Source organism: Typopeltis vanoorti, chromosome 20 (assembly GCF_054136105.1).
Source record: "Typopeltis vanoorti isolate ZY-2024b chromosome 20, IOZ_Tvanoo_1.0, whole genome shotgun sequence".
In the NCBI taxonomy this organism is placed as follows: Eukaryota; Metazoa; Arthropoda; class Arachnida; order Uropygi; family Thelyphonidae; genus Typopeltis; species Typopeltis vanoorti.
Window position 1 is genome coordinate 79,697,867 of NC_143568.1, and position 24,310 is coordinate 79,722,176.

At 36.8% G+C, this 24,310-nt stretch overlaps 1 protein-coding gene across 5 annotated transcripts in view; it reads right to left on the reverse strand.

Moving 5' to 3' along the window:
• Positions 1-24,310, reverse strand: part of Klp68D (kinesin-like protein 68D) — a 479,354-nt gene that overhangs the window by 227,301 nt on the left and 227,743 nt on the right. For all 5 annotated transcript variants that reach the window (XM_090410558.1, XM_090410557.1, XM_090410556.1 and 2 more), the window contains exon 14: positions 10,334-10,535. In XM_090410558.1, the coding sequence (XP_090266684.1) occupies positions 10,334-10,535 (202 nt within the window). The remainder of the gene's footprint in view (positions 1-10,333; positions 10,536-24,310) is intronic.

Consider the following 24,310-nt stretch of genomic DNA (forward strand, 5'->3'; position numbering starts at 1 on the left):
ACTTCGCATCCATGATAACCTTGACGTTTATAGAGTAGCGTGGTTAACAGATTTTGGAGGCTTAGGAGTATCAAAGGTAAGGATGATGTTTCTGGTTGGAACCAGGTGACCATTTTTACAGATCAGGATGCACCTCATACCTGTCATCCCCCCCCCCATCTTTCAGTATGAAAAAACTGTATCTCCTCACCAGAAACATCCCCATTTTGAGATTACTAATCTACAGGAATTGAGTGTTAGTGGTATTCGACCCAACTGATGTAGCTTTAAGTAGTTTTATGGAATGCTGTTGAAATGTTGTTTCTATGAGGATATTGCCAGAACTTGGCTTCTTAACTGTTTTGGAAGAAGCTGCCAGTCCTTCTAGACCCTTCTGAATGAAAAAAGGGGCGACCTTTTCCTTATTGGCTTTTTGCTTGATGCATGGATGATGAGAAAAACTGGTATACTTGTACTGGAATCATATGTCTTTTCCTTTGGTCTTACACGGTGATCAGCATTCATTTCAGTAAAATTATGGAGACTACAACCATGTTAGGAATAATTACTTTAGTTTCCCGATGTTTCAATCTTCATATTAAGGTCATCATCTGGAGTGTGTACACATATGTATGCAAAGACAAGCTAAATTACATTTCAAACAGTATGCTAAAGTGACAATGATTGGGTCAACCATTATTCTACTGGCCTGACCCCTAGTGGAAAAAAAAAACATGACATCAAAGCTATATTTTATTTATAACATCATCAGAGAACAAATTCATATAGATAGTTTTAAGACTGCAAAAGTGGTGGCCTAATTCATAATTAAACATGAGTATTGTTATATTAGACGTTAAGAACTTAGATTACTTACAGTGCTAATTATAATTAACTCTTAGATCAAAAGAGTATGTAGGTAGAATATGTGCCATCCATATTCTTGGGATATTTTGACCATCATTTAAGCATAAGAATACACTTCCTTTTCTAGATAAACTTGTCACATGTCTTCCTTCTGGCAGTCTTTCCTTCACTGTTTAATTGAAACCTACACATACTGGCCAACATATACACAAACTCATACCACCACCAACACAAAAACTAGGTGTCATTAACACACTAAAAAACAGGGCTTGAAGATTTGCTCCAGTGTACTGATGTAACTTTAAGTAGTTTTACGGAATTCTGTTGAAATGTTGTTTCTATGAGGATATTGCCAGAACATGGCTTCTTAAATGTTTTGGTTCAAAGCACCTGTGTTTAAGTGTACAAGCACTTAAACATGAATTAAAAGTTATCAGCAATACCTTCCTGAAAAATGGCTACAGCCAAAATACTATCAACAAAATTCTTCACAAGACCCCACTTAAAAATAAAAATAAACTAAATTATAATAAACCTGTACCCATTTGATACATTAAAAGGGTATGAATCAAATGGTTACAAATGAGGCAAAATATACAGAATATAGAAACACAACCTTAATGGCACCTTTAAACCTCCTGCAAAATTAAAGAACTTATTCACCTCATCCAAGGATCCACTTCCTCCACTGGCACACCCTGGATTATACCATAATCATTGCACCAGTAATTTGCTCTATATCGGTGAAACAGGATGCGCAATTCCTATCCGAAAAAAGGAACATAAACAGCACATTAAATTTAATAACAATGGTAAATCTGGCCTTTCTGATCATGCCCTGAATACTCTACATAGAACTGACTAGAAAAGTACCTGTTGTTTATATCACACCAAAATGTGGTATGAACATAAATTTAAGAAGGCCTGTGAAATTCTTATCAACCACCCTAATCTTAATAATAATGATGGTCAAAAAATATCAAGAATATGGATGGCACATATTCTACCCACATAGCCTTTTGGTCTAAGTGTTAATTATAATTAGGACTTAAGTAATCTAGGATCTTAACTCTAATATAACAAACTCATGCTAAATTATGGATTAGGCCACCATGTTTGCTGTATTAAAACTATTTATATGAATTTATTCTCTGATGAAGTTATTAATAGAATAAGCTTTTTTTTTCACTAGAGGTCAGGCCAGTAGAATAATGGCCTGCTTCTACTTGTTCAAATCATTATCACTTTTGGCATACTCTTTGAAATGTAATTTAACTTGTTTTTGTATATATATGTATACTCCAGATGATGATGACCTTAATATGAAGGTAGAACATTGAGAAATTAAAGTAATTATTCCTAACATGGTTGTAGTCTCCATAATTTTACTGAAATGAATCATATGTCTTTTGTTTCTTCTTATATCTGTTATTAAAATTATATCAATGATATCAATACTTGGTTAGGATTTTGCTATGGTCCCCTGAAATGTTTGAAGATGAAGGATTCATGCTCAAGTGGTTTTTTTGTTCAGTGCCAGATAGTGGGCGTCCATGTGTGGCTCCAAGAAGTTTCCAAGTTGTACAAACTCGTGTAACATTTCCCAATCCATGACTGCAGTTAATATTTAAATTCATTATCAATCAATTTTCAGATATCCATAAAAGTATTCTTTTCTCTATGCAAAGCATCTTTTCTTTTTTTTTTTTTTTTTTTAGGATTAAGTAAACAACTGATCACAATTTCCAGTGGACTACAGATCCCAAAAATAAAAATGCTTTAATTAAGCAATGCAAGTGAAATCAATCACCATCACTATGTTCAAATTCCTGACATGTACCCTCGGAGAGTGTACAGAGGATCACGATAATATTAACCAAAAATATTACATTATAACTAACTTTCTATTGACAATTTTCCTCCAAATTAATCTAATTTATCTGTCAGGATGCCAACATTGCTGGATCTTGTACTTTTATCTTCTAGACCAGCACTTCCCAAACTGTGGGCCGCAGCTCCCTTGGGAAGGCCGTAGGTTTTGTTAAGGGGGGGGGGGGGGGAAATAATGAAAACAAATTCAAATGTTTTAAGACTAAGTAGATTTTTTTTAATCTTAAAAGAAATGTATTTAATTTTTATTTATTATTTCTTTTTTTTTGTTTTTTTTATATTTTAATGGGAAAAAATCACACTGGTGCGGTTTCACAAATTTAGCTTCCTGCGTATTTCGGTGCTTAATGAATATTAGTAAATATATGCTTATTCATATAAGTTTTATTTCAAAGCAGAAATCTAAGAATTGCAGTTTCAAATATTTCACCTGATATTGACTTTTTGTTAGCAGTATTGAAACACATCCATCACATTAAATTGTTATTAAACTTCTTTTATGTTTTTAATTCTTTCTTTGTTACAATCATTTTATGTTTCATGTGCTTATACTGCAAATGTACAATAACAATATATCTATCTAAATAAAAATATAAGATAATGTGGCATGTCAAATGTGTATGTAAGATGCTAAAAATGTAATATTTGCATTTGATTTTTGCAATATTCGCTGTGTATGTTTTGTATTGAATATAAATACAATAAATAATATATGTCTATATTAAGATTTTTTTTTCGAGGAGACCGTGAAATATTTAAATTTTTCCAAAGGGGGCCCTGGCATCCAAAAGTTTGGGAAGCACTGTTCTAGACCACTTCTGAGTGCATCAATTCACCTACCACTTGATCTTCGTCTGGGTGGTTTTCCTGTCATCCTGGCCAAAAAAAAAAACCTTATGATAACCCTTCCTCTTCTATTTTGTTTTAGTGACTATGATGACTATACTGAGATTATCTCTACCACACATTCCTGAATGCTAATAATGAAAAGTGCCTTCCTAATATCCTTGTTTTTAATATGATTCTACCATGGATGCCATCTGTTCACTCCACTTTATCTTTCTCAGATCTCAGAACCCTTATATCTGTGGCCTGGGTTGGAAATAAAACACTTGTTTCCCTTTCCAAGTGTTTTATTTCCAACCCAGCTCTCAGATCAACAAGTTAAAATTGATTTTCACACTATCTTGCATACAGTTAGTTTAGTGTGTTTTGACTAATTTCTCTCTCATTCCATATAGATTTATTACCCATCACACCAGCTTTGCTAATTCTGTGGTCTATTTTGATATTTAATTTGCAATTTTCATTAAAATTTATACTTAAATATTTGAAATGTTTTACTTATTCTGTAGGTTCTCAGTTAGATGTTCTTGTCTATTTTCAATAGTCTGTCTTTTTTTATTGCTGATTTATTAATATGGGAATCTTCACAGAGTTCTGAGATTCATCATGGGAAACCCACACAACTTTTACACACAAAAAAACCCCTTCACTGTCAGGACAATCAAAATTACATTCTGGCAATCCATTGCACTCATTCACTACTCTCCATGCAAAAAATCTAGTCCACACACCCTCACTAACCACACTATTACACAAGCTTCCATGGATGACCCCTAGTTTTCTCTGTACTTGTTATGTACTGAAAATTTTCCTTTGTATCGATCGTATACAATCCCTTTAATAACTTATAAGTTTCTATTAGGTCCCCTCACCCCTCTTTTCTGCCTATCAATTAAACTTTGCAATCCACAAACCTTCAACCTATCCTGATCTGTGAACATTAGTCAAGATGACTACTGTGCACAGATCAGTCAAATCATAGTCTTATGAGGGTTAATAACCTCCTTACCTTTCAACATCCAGGTAATCCTTTGAGCTATTTTACCAACTTCTGCAATATACCCTCTGAACTTCAATTCTATTCACTATTATCCCCAGATCCCTAGCCTCATCAATTTCTTGCAATTCAGTACCATCAATGTAATACACAGTATGTAAATTTTTCAACACCTGAAATGCATAACTTGATATTTTTAACTTTACATGCAACATTAAGGCAATCACCATCCTTCACCCACAATGTCAATTTATTTAAATCATCCTACAGAATATATACATCACCTTTTAAACTATTGCCATTCCTGCTTTTGCATCATTAGCAAATGACTGAATAACCCCCAAATTAAATATTTCCTATGTCGTTGATATACAAATTAAAGAGTAATGGCCATAGTACAGAAGCCCGAGGTATTCCAGGTACTCCACTAATCACTCTCATTCTCCCAGATTCCATCTCAACCATACTATTTTCTAGCATCAGTCTGTCAGCGCCCCCTCCTCCATGCTACTAGCTTCATATCCATTCTATTTTCTCTAACTTTTGTTAGCTTTCCATGTGGTATTCTGTCAAATGCTTTTGTAAGGTCCAGCAGTATCAAGGTGTAGCCATTTCCTTTAATTCTGCTGTCACTCCAAAATGTGAATAAATTGCTAAGGTAGCACCTACCTTTTACAAAAGTCATATTGCCCACCAAATACTATTGTATTCCCATCCACCTATTGCTGGATTTTAGCTTTAATCAACTTTTCCAATACTTGAACTACCCCTCCTGAGATATTAACTGGTCTGTAGTTTGCTACTTCTCTCTCTTGGAGCCCCTTTATGTAATCCATGTGTTAATTTGAACGTGGTTGCATTAGACTCCCCAAAATATGGCATCATCGTATGGTCTCTCAATCCATGGGCTGGTTGGCTGTAGCACACCATTCCCACCATTTGTTCCTCTCTTCATTTCTCCATATCTTCTTGTTCTCAAATTTTGACAGTTATTTGATAAAGTTCATTCTTGGTCTTCCTGTTGTTCTTTTACCCAGAATTTTCCCTTCTATTATTTTGAAGAAATTGTTATGCCTTAGGATGTGTCCTATTCATTTGAGTCACCTCTTCTTTATGGTCTCCAATATATTTTTCTTTCTTTCTTTGCCAACTTCTTTGAGAACTTTGTCATTGCTTTTCTTTCCAACTCATTTTCATTCATTGTCTCCAGCACATCTTGAAGGACTCTAGGACCCAAAATATGGGAAACACTAATACTTGGGAATACAGTATTGTATTCCCATCCACCCACTGCTAGATTTTAGCTTTAACCAACTTTTCCAATATTTGAACTACCACTCCTGAGATATTAATTGGTCTGTAGTTTGCTACTTGTCTTGGAGCCACCTTTATGTAATCCATGTGTTACTTTTAATAAATATGATTGCATTAAATTTCCCAAAATATGGGAAACACTAATACTTTGAGATCCCAGTTTACATCCAAGACTGCCAACAGGTGACCACAGAGGGCCCCCACCTAGTTAGGACTCTAGCTTTTCATCTACATGTTTCACTTAGTTTTGTGTGTGTGTGTGATGTCTCATGTTGTACTCCCTGAAGATGTCTCTGTGACTGAAATGAAATATTGGAAGAATTAAATATTATTTTTAATCCTATCTCTGTGTTGTTTCACTCCATTAAGCCTTTAACATAACCATCTTTATGTAATGGAGCTATGTTATCCTATTTCCACTCCCTTAGAATCTTCCCAGAGCTGAAACTTAGATTGAACAATTGCATTAGTGGCACTGCCAATAATCATGCACACTCATGTAGCACATGGGCTGACATGCCAACCAGTCCAATGCTGTATTCGCATTGATATTTTTCAATATGCTGAGCACCTTCTGCCCATCTACCTTCAATTCCAACATAAAATTGTCATATCAGCAACTTTAAGATCTTCACCTGAATGATACACCTTTACAAAGTGATCACTCGGCAACTCAACGATTTCTTTTGCTTCTATCACCTTTCTACCATCACTATTGATTAAAGTCATTCTTCCTTTACTTGATACAAAAACCTCTTTTGGATTTACTTTGGCCTGTTAACTAATTTTACTCATAATCAGATCAGGCCTTTCTTCCTCACTATACTAGACATTTGTTATTTTAATACTAAATTTAATACAGAAATTGTTTAGCTTATTTATGGCAGACTTATACTGGATTTATCTCTCTCATCTCTCACCTTCTTTTTACCCTCTTTTACCTTGCGGTGTCGAGGGTTTACTAATCATTGGCCCTCAAACTGTTCACAGGATAAGGTGGTCAGTCATACGCCCCGGTGTATCCTATGTCCTGTAGTGTTGAGTTCTCAAGGCCGGTTTGCCTACTTTGCAGGATGAAAAAAACCCCAGGATAAACTGGGGGAAAACCCTACTGTCCACACCCAAGACCGACTAACTTGGCTATGGCTGAGAAAGATCCTTTAGCTCCTCACGTCACTGACGGGAATCGAACCTAGAACACTCCTTCCCCAGGCATATGGTTGCGAAGTGCACAGCCACTAGGCTAACTGCATGGATACTGGATTTATTTAGGCATATAATATTATCTGCATAAAGTAAAGACATAAGATTAACATTTCCAATTTGATATAAGGTTTAATGCCACTTTCCTTCATAATGTGCTCCATATGACAGTGAAGTGATGAATGGCAGTGGAGATAATATGCACCCTTGTCTCACACCTGATTTAACATCAAAGCGTTTTCCTGTATCTAATTTAATTATAACTTACAATTCAAATACAGACTATGTATTACTTGATGTAATGTTCCATTTATACCATATAATTAATAGCATTTTGAGCAGCTTTTCTCTTGCCATCTTGTCACATGCCTTTTCTCCAGATTATTATTATTATTATTGTACAGGCACCTCCAATTAGTCCGAAGACTCATTGCAGGAGACCCAAACATGATTTACAAAACAGATCTACGAAACTTAAATATATAGATCCTTGTTATATTCCCATGATTTCTCGTCTACTTGTATTAAAGTGAAAATCCAATCCTGACAATCTCTACTTGGGTGAAAATTCTAGTTTTAAAAAAACTAATCAAAAGACCTATAAAGGGATGAAAACATAATAGGCCAATTCAACTAATGTATTAAAAGACTGGCATATATTATTATTAAGAGAGACCTCCAAGGATCAGGGACTCATCGAGGGAGCTACATACTACCTGCACCAGCTGTCATGCTTGTTCTTGAATTCATTCACGCTATTTGCAAACACAACATCCAAAGGCAATTTATTACAGTTATACACCACTCTATGAGAGAAAATCTAGGATGCCTTGTGGTCCTTTCCATAAAATGAAAAATTCGATCAACTTATATCCTGTATGACCCCATCAGAAACTTGTATTTCTGAAGGTATCATATTTGCTCGTGTCTGGAATTCACAAATTCTCAGTCTGTCTTCATAATCAGTATTCCATAGTCCTGATATCATTTTTAACACTCTCTTTTGCACTCTATTCACTGTATCAGAATCACAATGGAAACCAGACCCGCATACGATAGTCCAAATGAGGCCTTGTAAAGAGGCAAAATAACATCTTTTGCATTATAATTTTGTATTACAATTATCTTTTGAGTTGTATTTATAATCGTTGCTACATGGCCACTGAACTTCAACTTTCTATCTACTAACACTCCAAGATACCTAGCCTATTCCATTTCTTCTAGGCATAATCCCACCAATATAATATGGCACTAGATACCTAATCGTACCAAAGTGCATGACTTTACATTTATTGACATTGAACTGACATTCATTTTACCATGCCCACAATTCCAGCCTATTCAAATCATTCTGCTTGTACTGTATATCAGCCACATACCTGATTACTCTGCTTATCTTTGCATCATTATCAACAAATAACTATATGCCACCTGTGAAATCCTTCCCAATGCCATTAATGTGTAGATTGAATAACAATGGATCAATCATTGATCCATGTGATATACACCACTGGTTACCTTAAATCTCGCAGACTCGCATCCCTATCTGTTAGTCAGTCCTCCTCTTATGTAAACTAATATTTTATAATCAATTCCATATTCTGAAATTTATGTAACATTTTTCTGTGCTATATTCTGTCAAAAGGTTTAGCAAATTTCAAAAGTATCATAGTTCTCTCTTGTCTAACTCAATGGTAACATTATAGAATGTGAGCAAGTTGCTCAAACATGACCTTCCCTTAGTAAAACCATGCCGTTCATTGTAAAGTATAGATTATTTAGCAACCTATCTCTGTATGCAAGCCCAAACTTTTCAGCAATCTTCACCACCACCACCACCACTCCTGAGATACTGATAGATCAATAGTTGGATACATCAGTCTTTGCACTGTACCTGAATAGTTGGTTACATCAGTCTGTGTAATAGGAGTTCCATAAATTACTTCTTTGAAATCTTCCCTATTAGGAGAGTTAAATTATATAACCTGGACAAAGGAGTATCCAGTTTAGCTAAACACTTTTTAACATCCATGCTGATGCCAAATTCTTATTCATTTTGTGCAAGGCTCTTGTACCACCTCCTCATACACCTGAGTTTCTTCATCCTGTGAAGAAGTAGCAGTGAGTGAAATATTGCATAAACCAGGTTTGTAGCTGTTAGCAAACTGAGCTCTCATTATTTGAACAATCTCTTCTGCATCTGCCACCTGCATACCATCTACCTTCAGTAAAGTTATTCTTTCATATTTTATGCTGGTTTGCATAAACAAGAATAAAATATGGCTGTAAACATGAACATAATTTCTTGTTGACTATAATATTTGACAGTTCAGTAAAAGTACTTGGCATTAAAGGTTAGGACTAATAATGTTAATGTGATTGTAATAATTGTAATATTATTCTATTAAAAATATTGTGCGTGTTAAAGAATTTATATACAAAATTCAGGAAAGAATGGAAGCTACTATTTAAAATTACTGGGGATATACACACAGTTGTATATATGGTTAGAAGTAAAATATAGCATGGATATTGGCAAAGTCACAAATAATGCTCACATGAAATGTATTGATCAACATCCACCACAGTATATTTACAAACTCCACAACTTTAGTTCACTTTTGTGAGAAACAGATTCTAAAATAAGAGTTCTTGATTTTCTTAATGGGGAGGAGATGATATTGAACTAATAGTAGTTTTTTGTGCTTAGTTAGTATTCATTATCCAATCAATAGGCTGCAGGTTTGGATCCAGCCTCAGGCATGGAAGTTGTTAATGTGGTGGATGAATTTCATCAATCAGTGCAAGATCACCAGTCTGATCACTGGAAACCTGAAGTGCTTAGGAATTTTTCATATTTGGTTCCTACAGTAGGTTTTCAGAGTATCTCATCCTTAACCTACAAGTATTAATATTTGTGTGCTATAGGCCTTTCACTGGTGGGGATTCATCTTACATATCAAACGATGATAACAACAAATAAATTTCACAGTAAGCTTATTGAGTTGACGTAAAATAAAAGCATTTCAACAGATATAGCCAATAAATAAGTATACAACAGAAATACAAAAAATATATTACTTAATCCAAGGACTGTAAACTAAATCCAGTGAAAATACAAAATTTTCTGATTTCCCAAATAGAAATTTTCTTATACCATGCTCCTTCCCTTTTCCAATTTACTGTACCACAAAATACATGTATTTCTATTCAAATATTTAAATTAGTATATCTTACTTCAGCAATCAGATTCTGGTCATTTAAGACAGCCTTCTGTTCTTCTAGAAGTTGAGATTCTTGTTCTTTAAAAAATTCTTCTTCTGCTTGAGAATCAATATCTTCTTCAACATCTTCACCATCAATACTATTATTTATAAATCCCTTTGTCAGTTTTTTCTTTTTCCGTTTTCCCAGTTTGGTAGCTAGCTGAGATTTAAGGCTGAGAGGGAGGAAAAGAGTGACATCACTATTTTGTTATTCTATTATCACAGAAAAAATCTTTAATATATGCATAACTATCTAATTCCAAAATTTTGACAGCATTTTAGATGACATATTTTAAAGGACTAATAATAAATGAACTCAATACAAAAGGACTGCATCTTATGTTTCTGAGATGACAGTTCATTAACCTATTTGGAAATAATGTGTATATATACACACACACACACACACACACTATTGAATTTAGACTTGTGAAATGCTTATGTATTGAGGAAATGTTGCTAATTCCATGGCATTAAAGAAATCTTTCACAACTTAAACATGCAAATATTTCACCACTAAAATGATGAATGGTTATACTAAAATGGTTATACCAGTACATTTTAATATGCTTACTCTACAAAGAACATGTCTGTTGTTTTCATTTTGTAAATCAGTTTTATTTTTGTTTTAGCATGGAATGAATTACATGTTTCATAGAATTACAAGACATTGAGTATTTCATTAGAATATACAATTCGGTTAACAATGCTATAACTCAAAATATGAGTATTTCAATCTTCTAATCACAGTTACCAGTGAACCCAACTTTTCAGTAACATCTAGATTATATGGAAAATTCACCAATTCAAATAGAGGGGTCATCACTTCATTTCAGTAATAGTGGCTGCATTACAACACATGCTAATGAAAACAGAAATTGAAATAGCAATAATGCTTGGCAAGTGTTGTGAAAACAGAGTTAGACTATTCAATCAGACAAGTGACTGATATGCACTTTATAGACAGTTATTTTGCAACATTGACAACCATGAACAAATGGCAAAAGAATTTCTTGAAAATAATCATGCCTCGGTGCATGATTCTTTCTCAGACACTTTATATCTGAGTGCAGGAGTTATGAAAACCACTGCTATAACACTGGAAAGGTATGGTTCAAATCCCACATTGCGTCATGGTTATGCAAAGAAACTTATCAATTCTGACTTTACTCTATATTATAGATTATATGAAGTTAACATAACATCACATTACATTGATGAAGTTAATGTAACTTCATCAATGTAATGTGATACAATGTAGCTTACATGCAAACTACAGTCATAGTGGAGTGTAAAATCTCGTGAGAAATTATTTTTTTTTAAGAGAGTTTTCGCTAGAGATTTTTCAATTTTTTTTGTCTGAAATTTTAAGAAAAAAAAATGTGCTTAAGTAAGATGTAAAAATATAAAAGAATGAATTACTGTTAGAATGCACCTGCACTTTAGACTTGTTTGTAAAAGCTTAATAGGAGTTAAGCCGGATTAGTACAGAATACCACCAAGATTGTAAGGTCTGGTGGCCAGCAATGACGTCAAATCTTTCATTGCTTCTGGCTAATCCTGGAATACTCTGAATTAAGAACAAAGGACTGAGGATAGAATAAAAGGCAATGCAGCATGTGGTTCTAGGCTTTTTATCTCCTTGGTCTCGTGCTTGGCTCTTCACCTGCGAGGTCTACTGGGGCTCCTTCCCTAGTTCCAGGATGATCACTCTTCCCACCGCCGATGCCAGATTTTCTCTGCTGGCAGCTTGGCTCCCGGTAGCTATGGCAGAACCCCAGTGCATCCGATGAAAAAAAAACTCTCGAGGATTGACCGGATGGAATTCTCTGTGTGTGTTACGGAAAAAATCAGACTTGCCTCTCGAGATTGTTAGCAAGTAAGACATTATTTTGTTTGTAGTATGCTATATGATTGTAACTCGAAATCATAAAGGATTGAGAGAGAGGTTACTTGTTAACTGGCAGTTAAATTGAATTTTGAATAAGAAAAGAACTTGTATTGTAAAGTATGTCTAATTCATAAGTTGCTTGTGATAATGTCTGAATTAGTATCAATTAAGTATTGAATATGTTGGAGGAAAGTTAATGTGATCCTTCTTGGATCACATAAACATATTTATGCATGCTTGCAGGCCAAGTGGTGTCATAGAAGATGCTGTTAATTCAAAGTACAATGTTTTCTGTTAGTGAACGCACTATAGTTTCTGCTGCTTAAATAGCAAGTTGTCTTTGTGTATTAAAGTGCTTATGATTAAGTAATTCTCTTATTAACTTTTATGTGTTTTGTATCATATCTTGTAGTTTGATAAAAAAACATGGTTCTGTTTTGTAAATACCCGGTTCTCATTCCTTAGCCAATGCACTATCCCGAAAAATATTAACGAACCTGCGGGAGTAGAATACAGTAACGAGCCACGACTTGCATATAAAGATATTGTATAGAAGTATGAACTTATTTTTTTATTATCTTCTCGCCCTGACTTTCAAAAATAAAAGGATCAATTAAGTGGCGCAGTCATTAAGATCAAATAAATTCTTAATTGATATTGTGCGATTGCTCAGGGACTGTTACATTAGATAGACTTATAACACGAGGTCTACCTAACAGCAGGGGGGGGGGGGGGGCAAGAATAAATTTAAGTAAGGAAGAAGACAGACAGAAAAAAGAATAGATAAAAGGAAAAGTAAAGCAAAGTAAATATTTTACAAAGGAGCAACCGACAAGGATTTAATAAAACTAATATAATAGTAAGATAATAATGAAGAAAGATAAAAATTTACAGGAGTTTAATGGACCAAACTGTAGAAGTTTCTATATTTTCTATATAATGGAGGGGGGGGGGCTTAAGCATGAAAGTCCCTGGGGGTTTCCGTGGTTCTCTTTCATGATTTCATTATTATTTCCAGTCTCCCAATCCAAACCGCTGCTCTAGCCTTAATTTATAAAAATTAAGCAATTTAAATTTTGATGGAATGAAAACAGCACTTGGAATGAATCTGGCAAGGATGAATCTGAATAAATCTCACAGTGCAGGTGATGGCCTTGCTGGGCATACTCAATATACTGTAATTAATTAACAAAGGGACAACTTCCTTCATTCAATAGTACAGTAGTAAAGCAGATTCTGCTGGTTGGCTGCTAGAAAGTACAAAGAACTGAACATTGATAGTAATCAATATTTTTGATTATAGTAATCAAAAATATTTCCTAGTTGATCTCCCAATCAACTAGGAAATAATTCTGTCTATACTTTTTCAGCACAAATGAAACCAGGAAAGATAACTAGTGAAAACCTTCCATAAAACAAGAAAAGAACAAAACATTAAATATGCAACGAAAAATTGGAAAAAATAAAAATATATTCTTCTCCACACAAAAAAAGCCAAAATAACCTCAAAATTTCATACAATAAAGAACACTAAAATATCAAATTCACTCACATGTGGAGTATCAATGCAAACATTAACGATGTACCCCACCATATAGAAATATCAAAACCCATCCTGCTATTTCTAACTGAACCCCAAATGGAACACTATGACTATAGGTCCAACTTCAGTTACTATCCAAAATACATTAGCTTTGGAAGAGCATGTGTGTTTGGATATCAAATTGAATATTCTTTGACAAAGATCATCAAGAATCCTTGCTTTACAAACTGCTCTGCTTCAAAATGTGCTTACTTCACTTTATAATTTACTGCTCTCACAAATTCAGGCAACGATGATGCCCTTTTTGACTACTTATCTCTAAAAGTTGATTTCATACAGTCTGATTACCTAAACTATGAGATTATCTCCCTAAGACACTTTAATGTTCATAACACAAACTGGCCTCCCTCCCCCAACTTCATGACTCAAGCTGGAAGGGAAGTCAAATCATTTGCTATTAGTCATGATCTAAAGTGCTCTGTTAACCTTTCAACCAGAACAACCAGATAATCCTAATCATTCTTTTAACACACTGGACTTTTTCCTTAACCAGCTCTCCCTCCAAATACTGTAGATGTTTTCTCTCATCTTGTCCAACTCTGAGCATAACCTTGTACATGCATTCTTTTTAATGGATTGATCTCCATGTAACCAATCTCAGATTGTACCCAATATCACTACAATGGGGGGGAAGGGGGGGGGGGTCGAGCATGAAAATCCCTGGGGTTTCCATGGCTCTCTTTCATGATTTCATTATTGTGTCCATCTCAATCCAAACACCGGCTCTGGCCAAATAAATGAAATAATTCTAACTGAGATCAGGGCATGTAGACTCTACTCCACTGTAAACATGTGACCTCTATCCATTCCCTTGGTTCTCAAACAAATGTGTCAAACACAGTCCAAGATAAAAATTCAATGGTTATGTTGAATATATAAAATGGCTCAAGTCAAGAACTACAGCTTCTCACTCAGCATAAACTTCAGCAACACCAAATCAAGTATAAGAAAATCAACAAATTAAGGTCAAATGCAAAAATATTGCCTTTAACTCAAATGGCAGATGTGATTGCTTGTTCATCACCAAGGCTGTTTTCTCTCTCTCTCATGTTGTTGGGCATAACTTCTGCCCTTTCTTGTTCCTTGATATCAGAGAAATGTTACCATAGTATCATTACATCCCAATGTACTATTAACATCCACCAAAGATAAAGGAGACCCTCTTGAAATGTCTTTTCCTCCAACTCGTGTACACATGACAAGATAAATCTTGCACACCATGAACTGCTCACAATATGCTGGCTCTGATCTTTCAACAGAAGGACATCAAAACTATTGATATGGTATCTCTCTATCTGTGCTAAAAAAACTTGTGCTCCAGAATTAACGATAATCCTCTATTGTCTATATAAGCAGTAGCACTCATCTGGTATAAACCCAACAGCACAGAAACAAGCTTTTATCGCTTGTCCCAAAAAAAAGGGAAGATAAATGCCAATCATCAAACTATCATCACTTCCATATTCTCAGAAGTAACGAGAGATTAACGGTCAGCTTCTTCACTTCCCTGGGAACCACCAATTAATTAGTGATCACCAATGGATTCTCTCTCTCTCTTTCTCATTATACAGTCAACTTATTATTAACCACCTAACTGACCATGACATCTATAAATGTCAAGGTTAGCATGGATGCAAAGTGCATCTTAAAATTGCAATACCATTGATATTACATTGAAATATATGATGGATACAAAGTGTATGAGGAGTGTGTATTTTATCCATATCGCCAGTTAGGTGGTTAAATTTGCCCATCTTTGAACACAGGTCATGGAAAAGTTTGAAAAAACTTGAGGTCACGCTTGTTATTTTCAAGGCATTTATTATTATTATTATTATTATGTGACACCTCCAGGGAGTCCAAAGGCTCATTGAGGGAAGGCATCTACTCTTCAGCTGTCTCCGCCACTCAATCCATCAACTACACAATGCCATCTACGGCCCACCACCACCACGACTAATATTTCCACAGACAATTACAAACATCCATGCCCACAGCGGGATTCAAACCCGTAGCCTTTTGGCTGGAGAGCGGATACGCTAACCACTTGGCCAACCAGGCCGGCTAATAGTGTCTACCATCAAGGCCATCTTACCAAGCTACCATTCTGTGGTCTGCCTGCATGCCTGCCTTTTGAGACTGGATTGAAAGTTTTCTCTTTGGTCATTCATAGTGGATGACTTCCTCTCATCAGAAATTTTCCATCAATGATGGAATGCCCCAAGGCTTGTTCTCTTACCCATGTTCAAACTCCTACAGAATGGCCTTCTCTAACTTCAAATCCTATTCATAGTTTTGCTGATGACAGTATTTTCCACTGCTCTTACTCTTCATATGAGAAACCTAGTAATCAAAAATTCGTGCTTCAAGATCTTACATAACCAAAGTTGTAAAAACTGATCCCCTCACATTCTCAAGGTGATGGTGAGGATAATGATGTGAATTTTGATTTCATGTTATTTCCCAGAAGAAAGATCTCACCTCACATTCTTTTACTTTTGATAATGTTCAAATCTCTGATCAACTTTGGTGTTTTCTTCTTCTGGCATGAACATGTAACAAACATAGCCTTCTCAGCCTTCAAAAAGGAATCTTTTACCGTATTCTTTTCACTGTCAGCACCACTTCTCTCCTGCTCAACTTTATAACACTTTATAAATCCCACAACCAACTAACATTAGGAAACATTTCTCGCATTTGGGGTGAAATCTGATTGAGTTGAATTATAATCTAGAAAAAGGAAATGTACTTAACATATTCTCTCTCTCTCAGACTTCCTCCAATCATGTTCGCATAGATGATGTTTCTGCACTATAGCTTTTTTTATAGAAAGTTCATGGATGTTATTCCACAAACTCCATAACCATTCCTCTGCTTTCCGCTAATCCTGTAAGAACAGAAGCAGCCACTGGTCAATATCCAGAGACAACTCCAAACTTATCACACCAATGTATCATCTTTCTTCATTCTACATTCCATCATCCTCTGTTCTTTGAAACACACTTCCCAACACTATTTTTTTCCCTTCACCATAATGAATACAACCTCCAGTTTTTCAAAAAAAAATGTTAGATTCTTTCCTTCTTACCAAAATCATGGGAAGACACTGGTAGGAATACAGAAAATAAATATCAGGAAGATGATGAAGCATTCTGGAAGCTATTGTTGTCAATAGCTTCCAGAATGCTTCATCATCTTCCTGATATTTATTTGAAGATATCCTAGATATTTAGAGTAATTGCTTTAAGAGACTGCTAAATGAGACAAAAAGACTGAATAGTGGTTGAAAAAATTCAGTAGGAATGCAAACCTTAGTAGTTTTTAATTTTTGTGTATATGTGTGTACATGAGCATGCGATCGCACATTTTTAACATAGGAGGGGGGGAATGACCTACCAACTCTTTGAGTGTTGACACTAGTTTCTTGTCTATACCTTCAATTATCAGCCAGAGTGGTACATTCTCCATCCCGCGTGGTTAGCCTAGTGGCTTTGCGCTTCGCAACCATATGCCTGGGGAAGGAGTGTCCTAGGTTCGATTACTGTCGGAGACGTGAGGAGCTGATGGATCTTCCTCAGCCATGGCCAAGTTAGCCGGTCTTGGGCGCGGGCAGTAGGGTTTTTTCCGCCAGTTTATCTGGTGTTTTTCATCCCGCAAGAAGGCAAACCGGCCCCTTGAACACACAGGGATACAGCCAAGAATACCTTGAGGCATAGGAGTGACCATTCTATCCTCGTATTTCGGTTACGAAATCCAAGCATGCTTGGACAGTTGTGGGCCTTAAAGGCCTGTTAAAGCCATTGGGATAGATAGGTACATTCTCCGATATTAAAAATGCACAGCACTTTGTAAACAAAATTAAAGACATCACACTAGAAAAAAGTGATTTATTAGTCAGTTTTGACATCTCTGCCCTTTTCACAAACATCCCAATCAATGACCCAATTCTTCTTTTACAGGACACATTCCTATGATATCACAGCACTCTGCACATGTACTACGTTTTGACTATTTTGTGAGGCAAAATGCTTTCTACCTACAAAAAGGCACAGCCATGGGCTCACTGTTATTCCTCCCCCCCCCCCCCCACACACAATTGCTAACTTCTATATGGAAGCTTTTGAACAACGTGCTGGAGATTCCATTACTTTAATAGCCAAACCCAAAAGCCTAGCTTAGATACATTGATGATGTTTTTGCTATCTAATCCTATGGCTGCCTGATATTAGACACTTTCCTCAGCCATCTAAACAAACACACACACACACACACACACACACACACACACAATTGAGATTGAAAGTCGAAACACTTCCTTTTCTAGATACACTTCTCACACGTCTTCCTTCTGGCAGTCTTTCTTTCCTTCACTGTTGAATGAAAGCCTACACATACTGGCCAACATATACACAAACTCATACCACTACCAACACAAAAACTAGGTGTCATTAACACACTAAAAAACAGGGCTTGAAGATTTGCTCCAGTGAACAAGCACTTAAATGTGAATTAAAAGTTATCAGCAATACCTTCCTGAAAAATGACTACAGCCAAAATACTATCAACAAAATTCTTCACAAGACCCCACTTAAAAATAAATATAAACTAAATTACAATAAAACTGTACCCATTTGATACATTGAAAGGGTATGAATCAAATGGCTACAAATAAGGCAAAATATACAGAATGCTACAGAAACACAACCTTAATGCCATCTTTAAACCTCCTGCAAAATTAAAAAACTTATTCAACTCATCCAAGGATCCACTTCCTCTACTGGCACATCCTGGATTATACCATAATCATGCACCAGTAATTTGCCCGATATTGGTGCAACAGGATGTGCAATTCCTATCGAAAAAAAGAACATAAACAGCACATTAAACTTAATAATAATGGTAAATCTGGCTTTTCTGATCATGCCCTGAATACTCTACATAGAACTATCTGGAAAGGCACCTGTTGTTTACACACACCAAAATGTGATATATGAACGTAAATTTAAGGAGGCCTGTGAAATTCTTATCAACCACCCTAATCTTAACAATAATGAGGTCTAGAAATTCCAAGAACATGGAAAGCACATATTCTATAATCTTTTCATCTAAAAGCTAATTATAAATAGGCCTGTAAGTAACCCAAGATCTTCACTCTAATATAACAACTCATGTTAAATTAGGACTTTTGCTATAATAAAACTATCTATATGAATTTGTTCTCTAATGATGTTATAAATAGAATATTATTATTATTATTATTTGACATCTTCAGGGAGTGTGTGCCAACAGCATCGAACAATTGGTCCCCTTCCAACTACTAACCGCGCTCAAACTTACTTAACTGAGCCATTAGTAGCAGAGGCTCTACAAATCGATCAACCTTTGCCGGATATAGCTTTGATGTAGTCTTTTCCTACTAGAGGTCAGGCCAGTAGAATAATGGCTGATCAAATCATTCTCTCTTTGGCATACTGTGTGAAATGTAATATAGCTCTTCTCTCTCTCTGTGTGTGTGTGTGTGTCTACCCTATATATATATAAAATGATAAGCCTATATATGTCACATTTTGAAACTCAGGAGCTACCCTGAGTGTCGAGTCTTCAAAATTCGAGTCATCAGAATTCAAGAACCGCATACCAGTCCAAAACTCAGGGGGATTGCGAGCCATAGGCACCAGAGGGGGGGGGGGGACCCTTTCAAGTCTTCAAAATTTGAGTAATCAGAATTCAAGGAGAACCGGCCTACCAGTCCAGAACTCTGGGGATTGGGTGCTGTACGCGAACCCGCCTCCTTTCGAGTCTTCAAAATTCGAGTCATCAGAATTCAAGGAGAACTGGCCTACCAGTCCGAAACTGTGGGGGGGGGGGATAGGTGCTAAGGGAAAGAACCACCCCCTTGAAGACTCGACACTCAGGAGCTACCCTAGGCCCAGAACCCCCCCCCCCCCCCCCTTTTGAGTCTTCAAAATTCGAGACATCAGAATTCAAGGAGAACTGGCTTACCAGTCTGGAACTCGGGGGGGGGTGCACCAGAATTCCCCTTTCCAGTCTTCAAAATTCGAGTCATCAGAATTCAAGGAGACCCGACCTACCAGTCCGGAACATGGGATGGTTGGGTGCTGTAGGCGCCAAGGGGGGTAGCCCTCCCAATTATTTATATATATATATGTGTGTGTGTGTGTGTGTGTGTGTGTGTGTGTGTATACTCCAGATGATGACCTTAATATGAAGGTTGAATGGCGGGAAATTAAAGTAATTATTTCTAACACGGTTGTAGTCTTCATAATTTGTCTGAAATGAATGCTGATCACCGCATAACACTAAAGGAAAGGATAGTATAAATTATATATGACCAGAAATGTTCAAACATGAATGTATAAAAATCTTACAGTGGCTGCATTGCATAATTCAGAAGTTCTGATTATAAAGTCAAATTCCAGATGACTAGAGCATACTTGAAAAGAGGCTAAGAAAAACTGTAGAAGGAAAAGAACAAGCTGAGTTTAAGGAAATAGAGGTTCTCACAAACAGTTGAGAAATCACAGAAAAATAAGGTTATTTTTCCATTATTTAAATAAAGGGGATATTTAATCCCACATTAAGATGAAAAGCCAAACGGCTATTTTTTTCTGGCGAGGTTGATAAGTTAAGGGGATAAGAAATCCCTTATTGTTTTTCAGCCAGTAAGCGAAACTAAGATTGAAAACTACGATCTGAATGTTTCATGCCGACGAACTGTCGGCGGATCCAAGCGTAAGTGACCACTTGGTAGTACCACACCAAGGCAACTCGTTGCAAAGGTGGAATAAGCTCCCTCACTATTCTTGATATTTTCTCATAATGTAAAAACACACAGCTCCTAGGAGATGTAGTACTGCTTTACATTATGAGTAGAGGTCACTACCCAGACCGGTTTCAACCTTTTTTGAGGTCTCATCAGTGAGTAGCTAGACCTAGAATATCAGAGTTTAAGTGAAAAGAACTTATATACTTTCGCTATACAATTGCCAGAAAGGTGTGTCACTATATTATATTATAACATATTATAACTAAGATGAAAAGCCAAATGGCTATTTTTTTCTGGCAAGGTTGATAAGTTAAGGGGATAAAAATCCCTTATTGTTTTTCAGCCAGTAAGCGAAACTAAGATCGAAAACTACGATCTGAAAGTTTCATGCCAACGAACTGTCGGCAGATCCAAGCGTAAGTGACCACTTGGTAGTGCCACACCAAGGCAACTCGTTGCAAAGGTGGAGCAAGCTGCCTCACTATTCTTGATATTTTCTCTTGTGGTACTTTCTGGTGTGGCACTACCGAGCGGTCACTTACGCTTGGATCTGCCGACAGTTCGTCGGCATGAAACGTTCAGATCGTAGTTTTCGATCTTAGTTTCGCTTACTGGCTGAAAAACAATAACGGATTTTTATCCCCTTAACTTATCAACCTCGCCACAAAAAAATAGCCGTTTGGCTTTTCATCTTAGTGATAATATGTTATAATATAATATAGTGACACACCTTTCTGGCAATCGTATAGCGAAAGCATGTAAGTTCTTTTCACTTAAACTCTGATATTCTAGGTCTAGCTAATCACTGATGAGACCTCAAAAAAGGTTGAAACCAGTCTGGGTAGTGACCTCTCCTCATAATGTAAAGCAGTACTACATCTCCTAGGAGCTGTGTGTTTTTACATTATGAGAAAATATCAAGAATAGAGAGGGAGCTTGCTTCACCTTTGCAACGAGTTGCCTTGGTGTGGCACTACCAAGTGGTCACTTACGCTTGGATCCGCCGACAGTTCGTCGGCATGAAATGTTCAGATCGTAGTTTTCGATCTTAGTTTCGCTTACTGGCTGAAAAACAATAAGGGATTTTTATCCCCTTAACTTAATCCCACATTATTTCAAAGCCGAATAAGAAACTCTAAGACAGAAATCAAAGAGTTTCATGCAGAATATAGCAAGCTATAAAAGTTTGGCAAGTCCAAGCGTAAGCAAACACCTGGGTAGTACAATGCCGAGCAACTCGTAGTAAAGGTGGATAAAGCTAGGATCACTATTTTTAGTATTAACCCTAATGTAAAACTCATCCCATAAGAGATGTATGTTGTTTTACATTAAGGGAGATAGGTCACTACCCAGACCGGTTTCTGGGGTAAAACAACATACATCTCCTAGGGAATGAGTTTTACATTAGGGTTAATACTAAGAATTGTGATCTCAGCTTTATCCACCTTTACTACGAGTTGCCCAGTATTGTACTACCCAGGTGTTTGCTTATGCTTGAAAGCGCCGAACTTTTATAGCTTGCTATATTCGGCATGAAACTCTGATTTCTATCTTAGAGTTTCTTATCGGCTTTGAAATAATGTGGGATTAAATATCCCCTTAATTTAAATAATTTTTACATCACCGAAGTGAAGCCTTTTGGCTTTTTATTTCATTAATTTATTTGTGCACCTATTTAACAACTCGTACTGTAAAGTATTAAAGCTATTATCACTACAATCTCGGTATTTATTGGTCTACCTAGGTCTGGCTACTCACTGATGAGACTAGTCCCAGATCCCAGATTTAGCGGCCCCGAGAGAAAGCTCCATGTTCCAGCTCTGCAGTGAAAGTATCCCAGCCTTGGATTCCAGTTTCCAGACCCCGAGAGAGAGCTCCTATTACAGTCCTGCTGCCTTGGTAAGAACCCTTTGTCTTTTTTTTCTTCTTTGGTTCTTTATGTTCCCCCTGTACCTAAATTTCACAGGTTTTTCTTATCTGCAAACAGGGAAAGTTTGGCCTTTTCTACAGGTCTGTCCTTTCGTGGACCTAGATCGTACAAGGGTCTACTCTTCCCTTTTTTTTTTGAAGTATGTCTTCGGCTCTAACGAGAGTAAGAACCCTCGGGTTCGAAATCGACGCAAGTGTACAGAAGAGGACGTTTGCGAAAGCGCTAATTGACTGCGTAGGGGCAGATAATATTTCTGGCTTTACCCCCTATGGGGGTGGCAGATATCAAGTAGTTTGTAAAAATACAACAACAAGGGAGAAACTACTCAAAGGGGTTGAGTGTCAAGGGAAACTTTGCCATCCTTTTGTCGTTGGTAGCATCTCTAAAAAGATGAGAATAGAGCGATTCCCTCTGGAATACCTAGAAGGAGGCAATGACATAATTAATCAAGTCTTTTCGAAATGGGGAACCGTTCGAGATGTCCAAGTAGGCAAAGACGCTGACTACCCTGAATGGATGTCGGGGGAAGTCACGTTCTCGTTAACGATGAAAACAGAAGTTCCGAATTTTGTAATGATCGGATCGGCCAGGGTAATGGTGAGTTACCCGGGAGTAAAGAGGCAATGTTTTAAATGTGGAGCCCTGACTCATCTCGGGGCCCAATGTCCGAAGTTAAAGTGTAAGAACTGCCTAACAGCGGGTCATACACTAGCACAGTGCCAATCGGCATGCCTAAAATGCGGCATTAACGGCCATAAAATAGACACCTGTCCGGACAGAAATCTGGCCGAAAAATTGGGAGGCACTATTACGCCCAACATGGAAACAACAGCCCAAAATGTTATTGGCGCAGAACCGAATGATTTCCCCACCCTGAAGGCCGCGCATGAGGGAACAACAAAGAATCATGCCGCCACCTCCGAAACACTGCCAAGTACACCAGTGGAGAAGCCTGCAACCAGGAGAGATGAAGGGCAGGAGGAACTGGCCACCGATCAAACCGCCACTACAACCGAAAATAACCAGCAGCACCAACAAAACGGAACTATCACTGCAGTCACAATAGACGAGGACACGGAGGCAGTAGATATGGAAATCAACAATGCAGAAACCACACAAAAGAGGCCAGCCAGCCCTGAAGAAGTAAATATTAAAAAATCAAAACAAGGAAGTCCAGCACAAGTTGGAAATATAAAGTCAACTTCAGAACCCACAAAGTTCCCTCACGCAAAGGCCAATGCACCTATATTGCATCTCTTAAAAGATTTCCCCGAGGAGGCGGCGAGACTAAGAAAAGCTATAGAAACATTCGGAGACATTCAACTGATACTTACAGGACAAAACGGGCCAAGAGTCGTCAGTGCAGAATGGAACGACGTGTTTGTCGATAATATAGATGAAATCACTCCTGAAAAGATCATTGGTCTTATCGATGCAGAGGACGACGTGGGACTAGCACTGCACAGAGGCCTCTACATGCTAAACCACGTCCGTGGAGACAAATTAGCAGATCTTATCATTAAAACCCACAACAATAGACAGCAGGAGGATTTAAACCTCGCCTAACAAGTCAGTCGACTCCTAGTATCGATCTGCCAGAAGGGGGGGGAAAAAAAAAAAAAAAAAAAAAAAAATCTGGTTTGTTTTTTCATCTTTTTGTCCTCTTTCAGAATAGAATTTTTGTTGTAAAAAAAGGTCTATGTTTATTCCACACAGGAGGGGGTATCCTGAGAACCT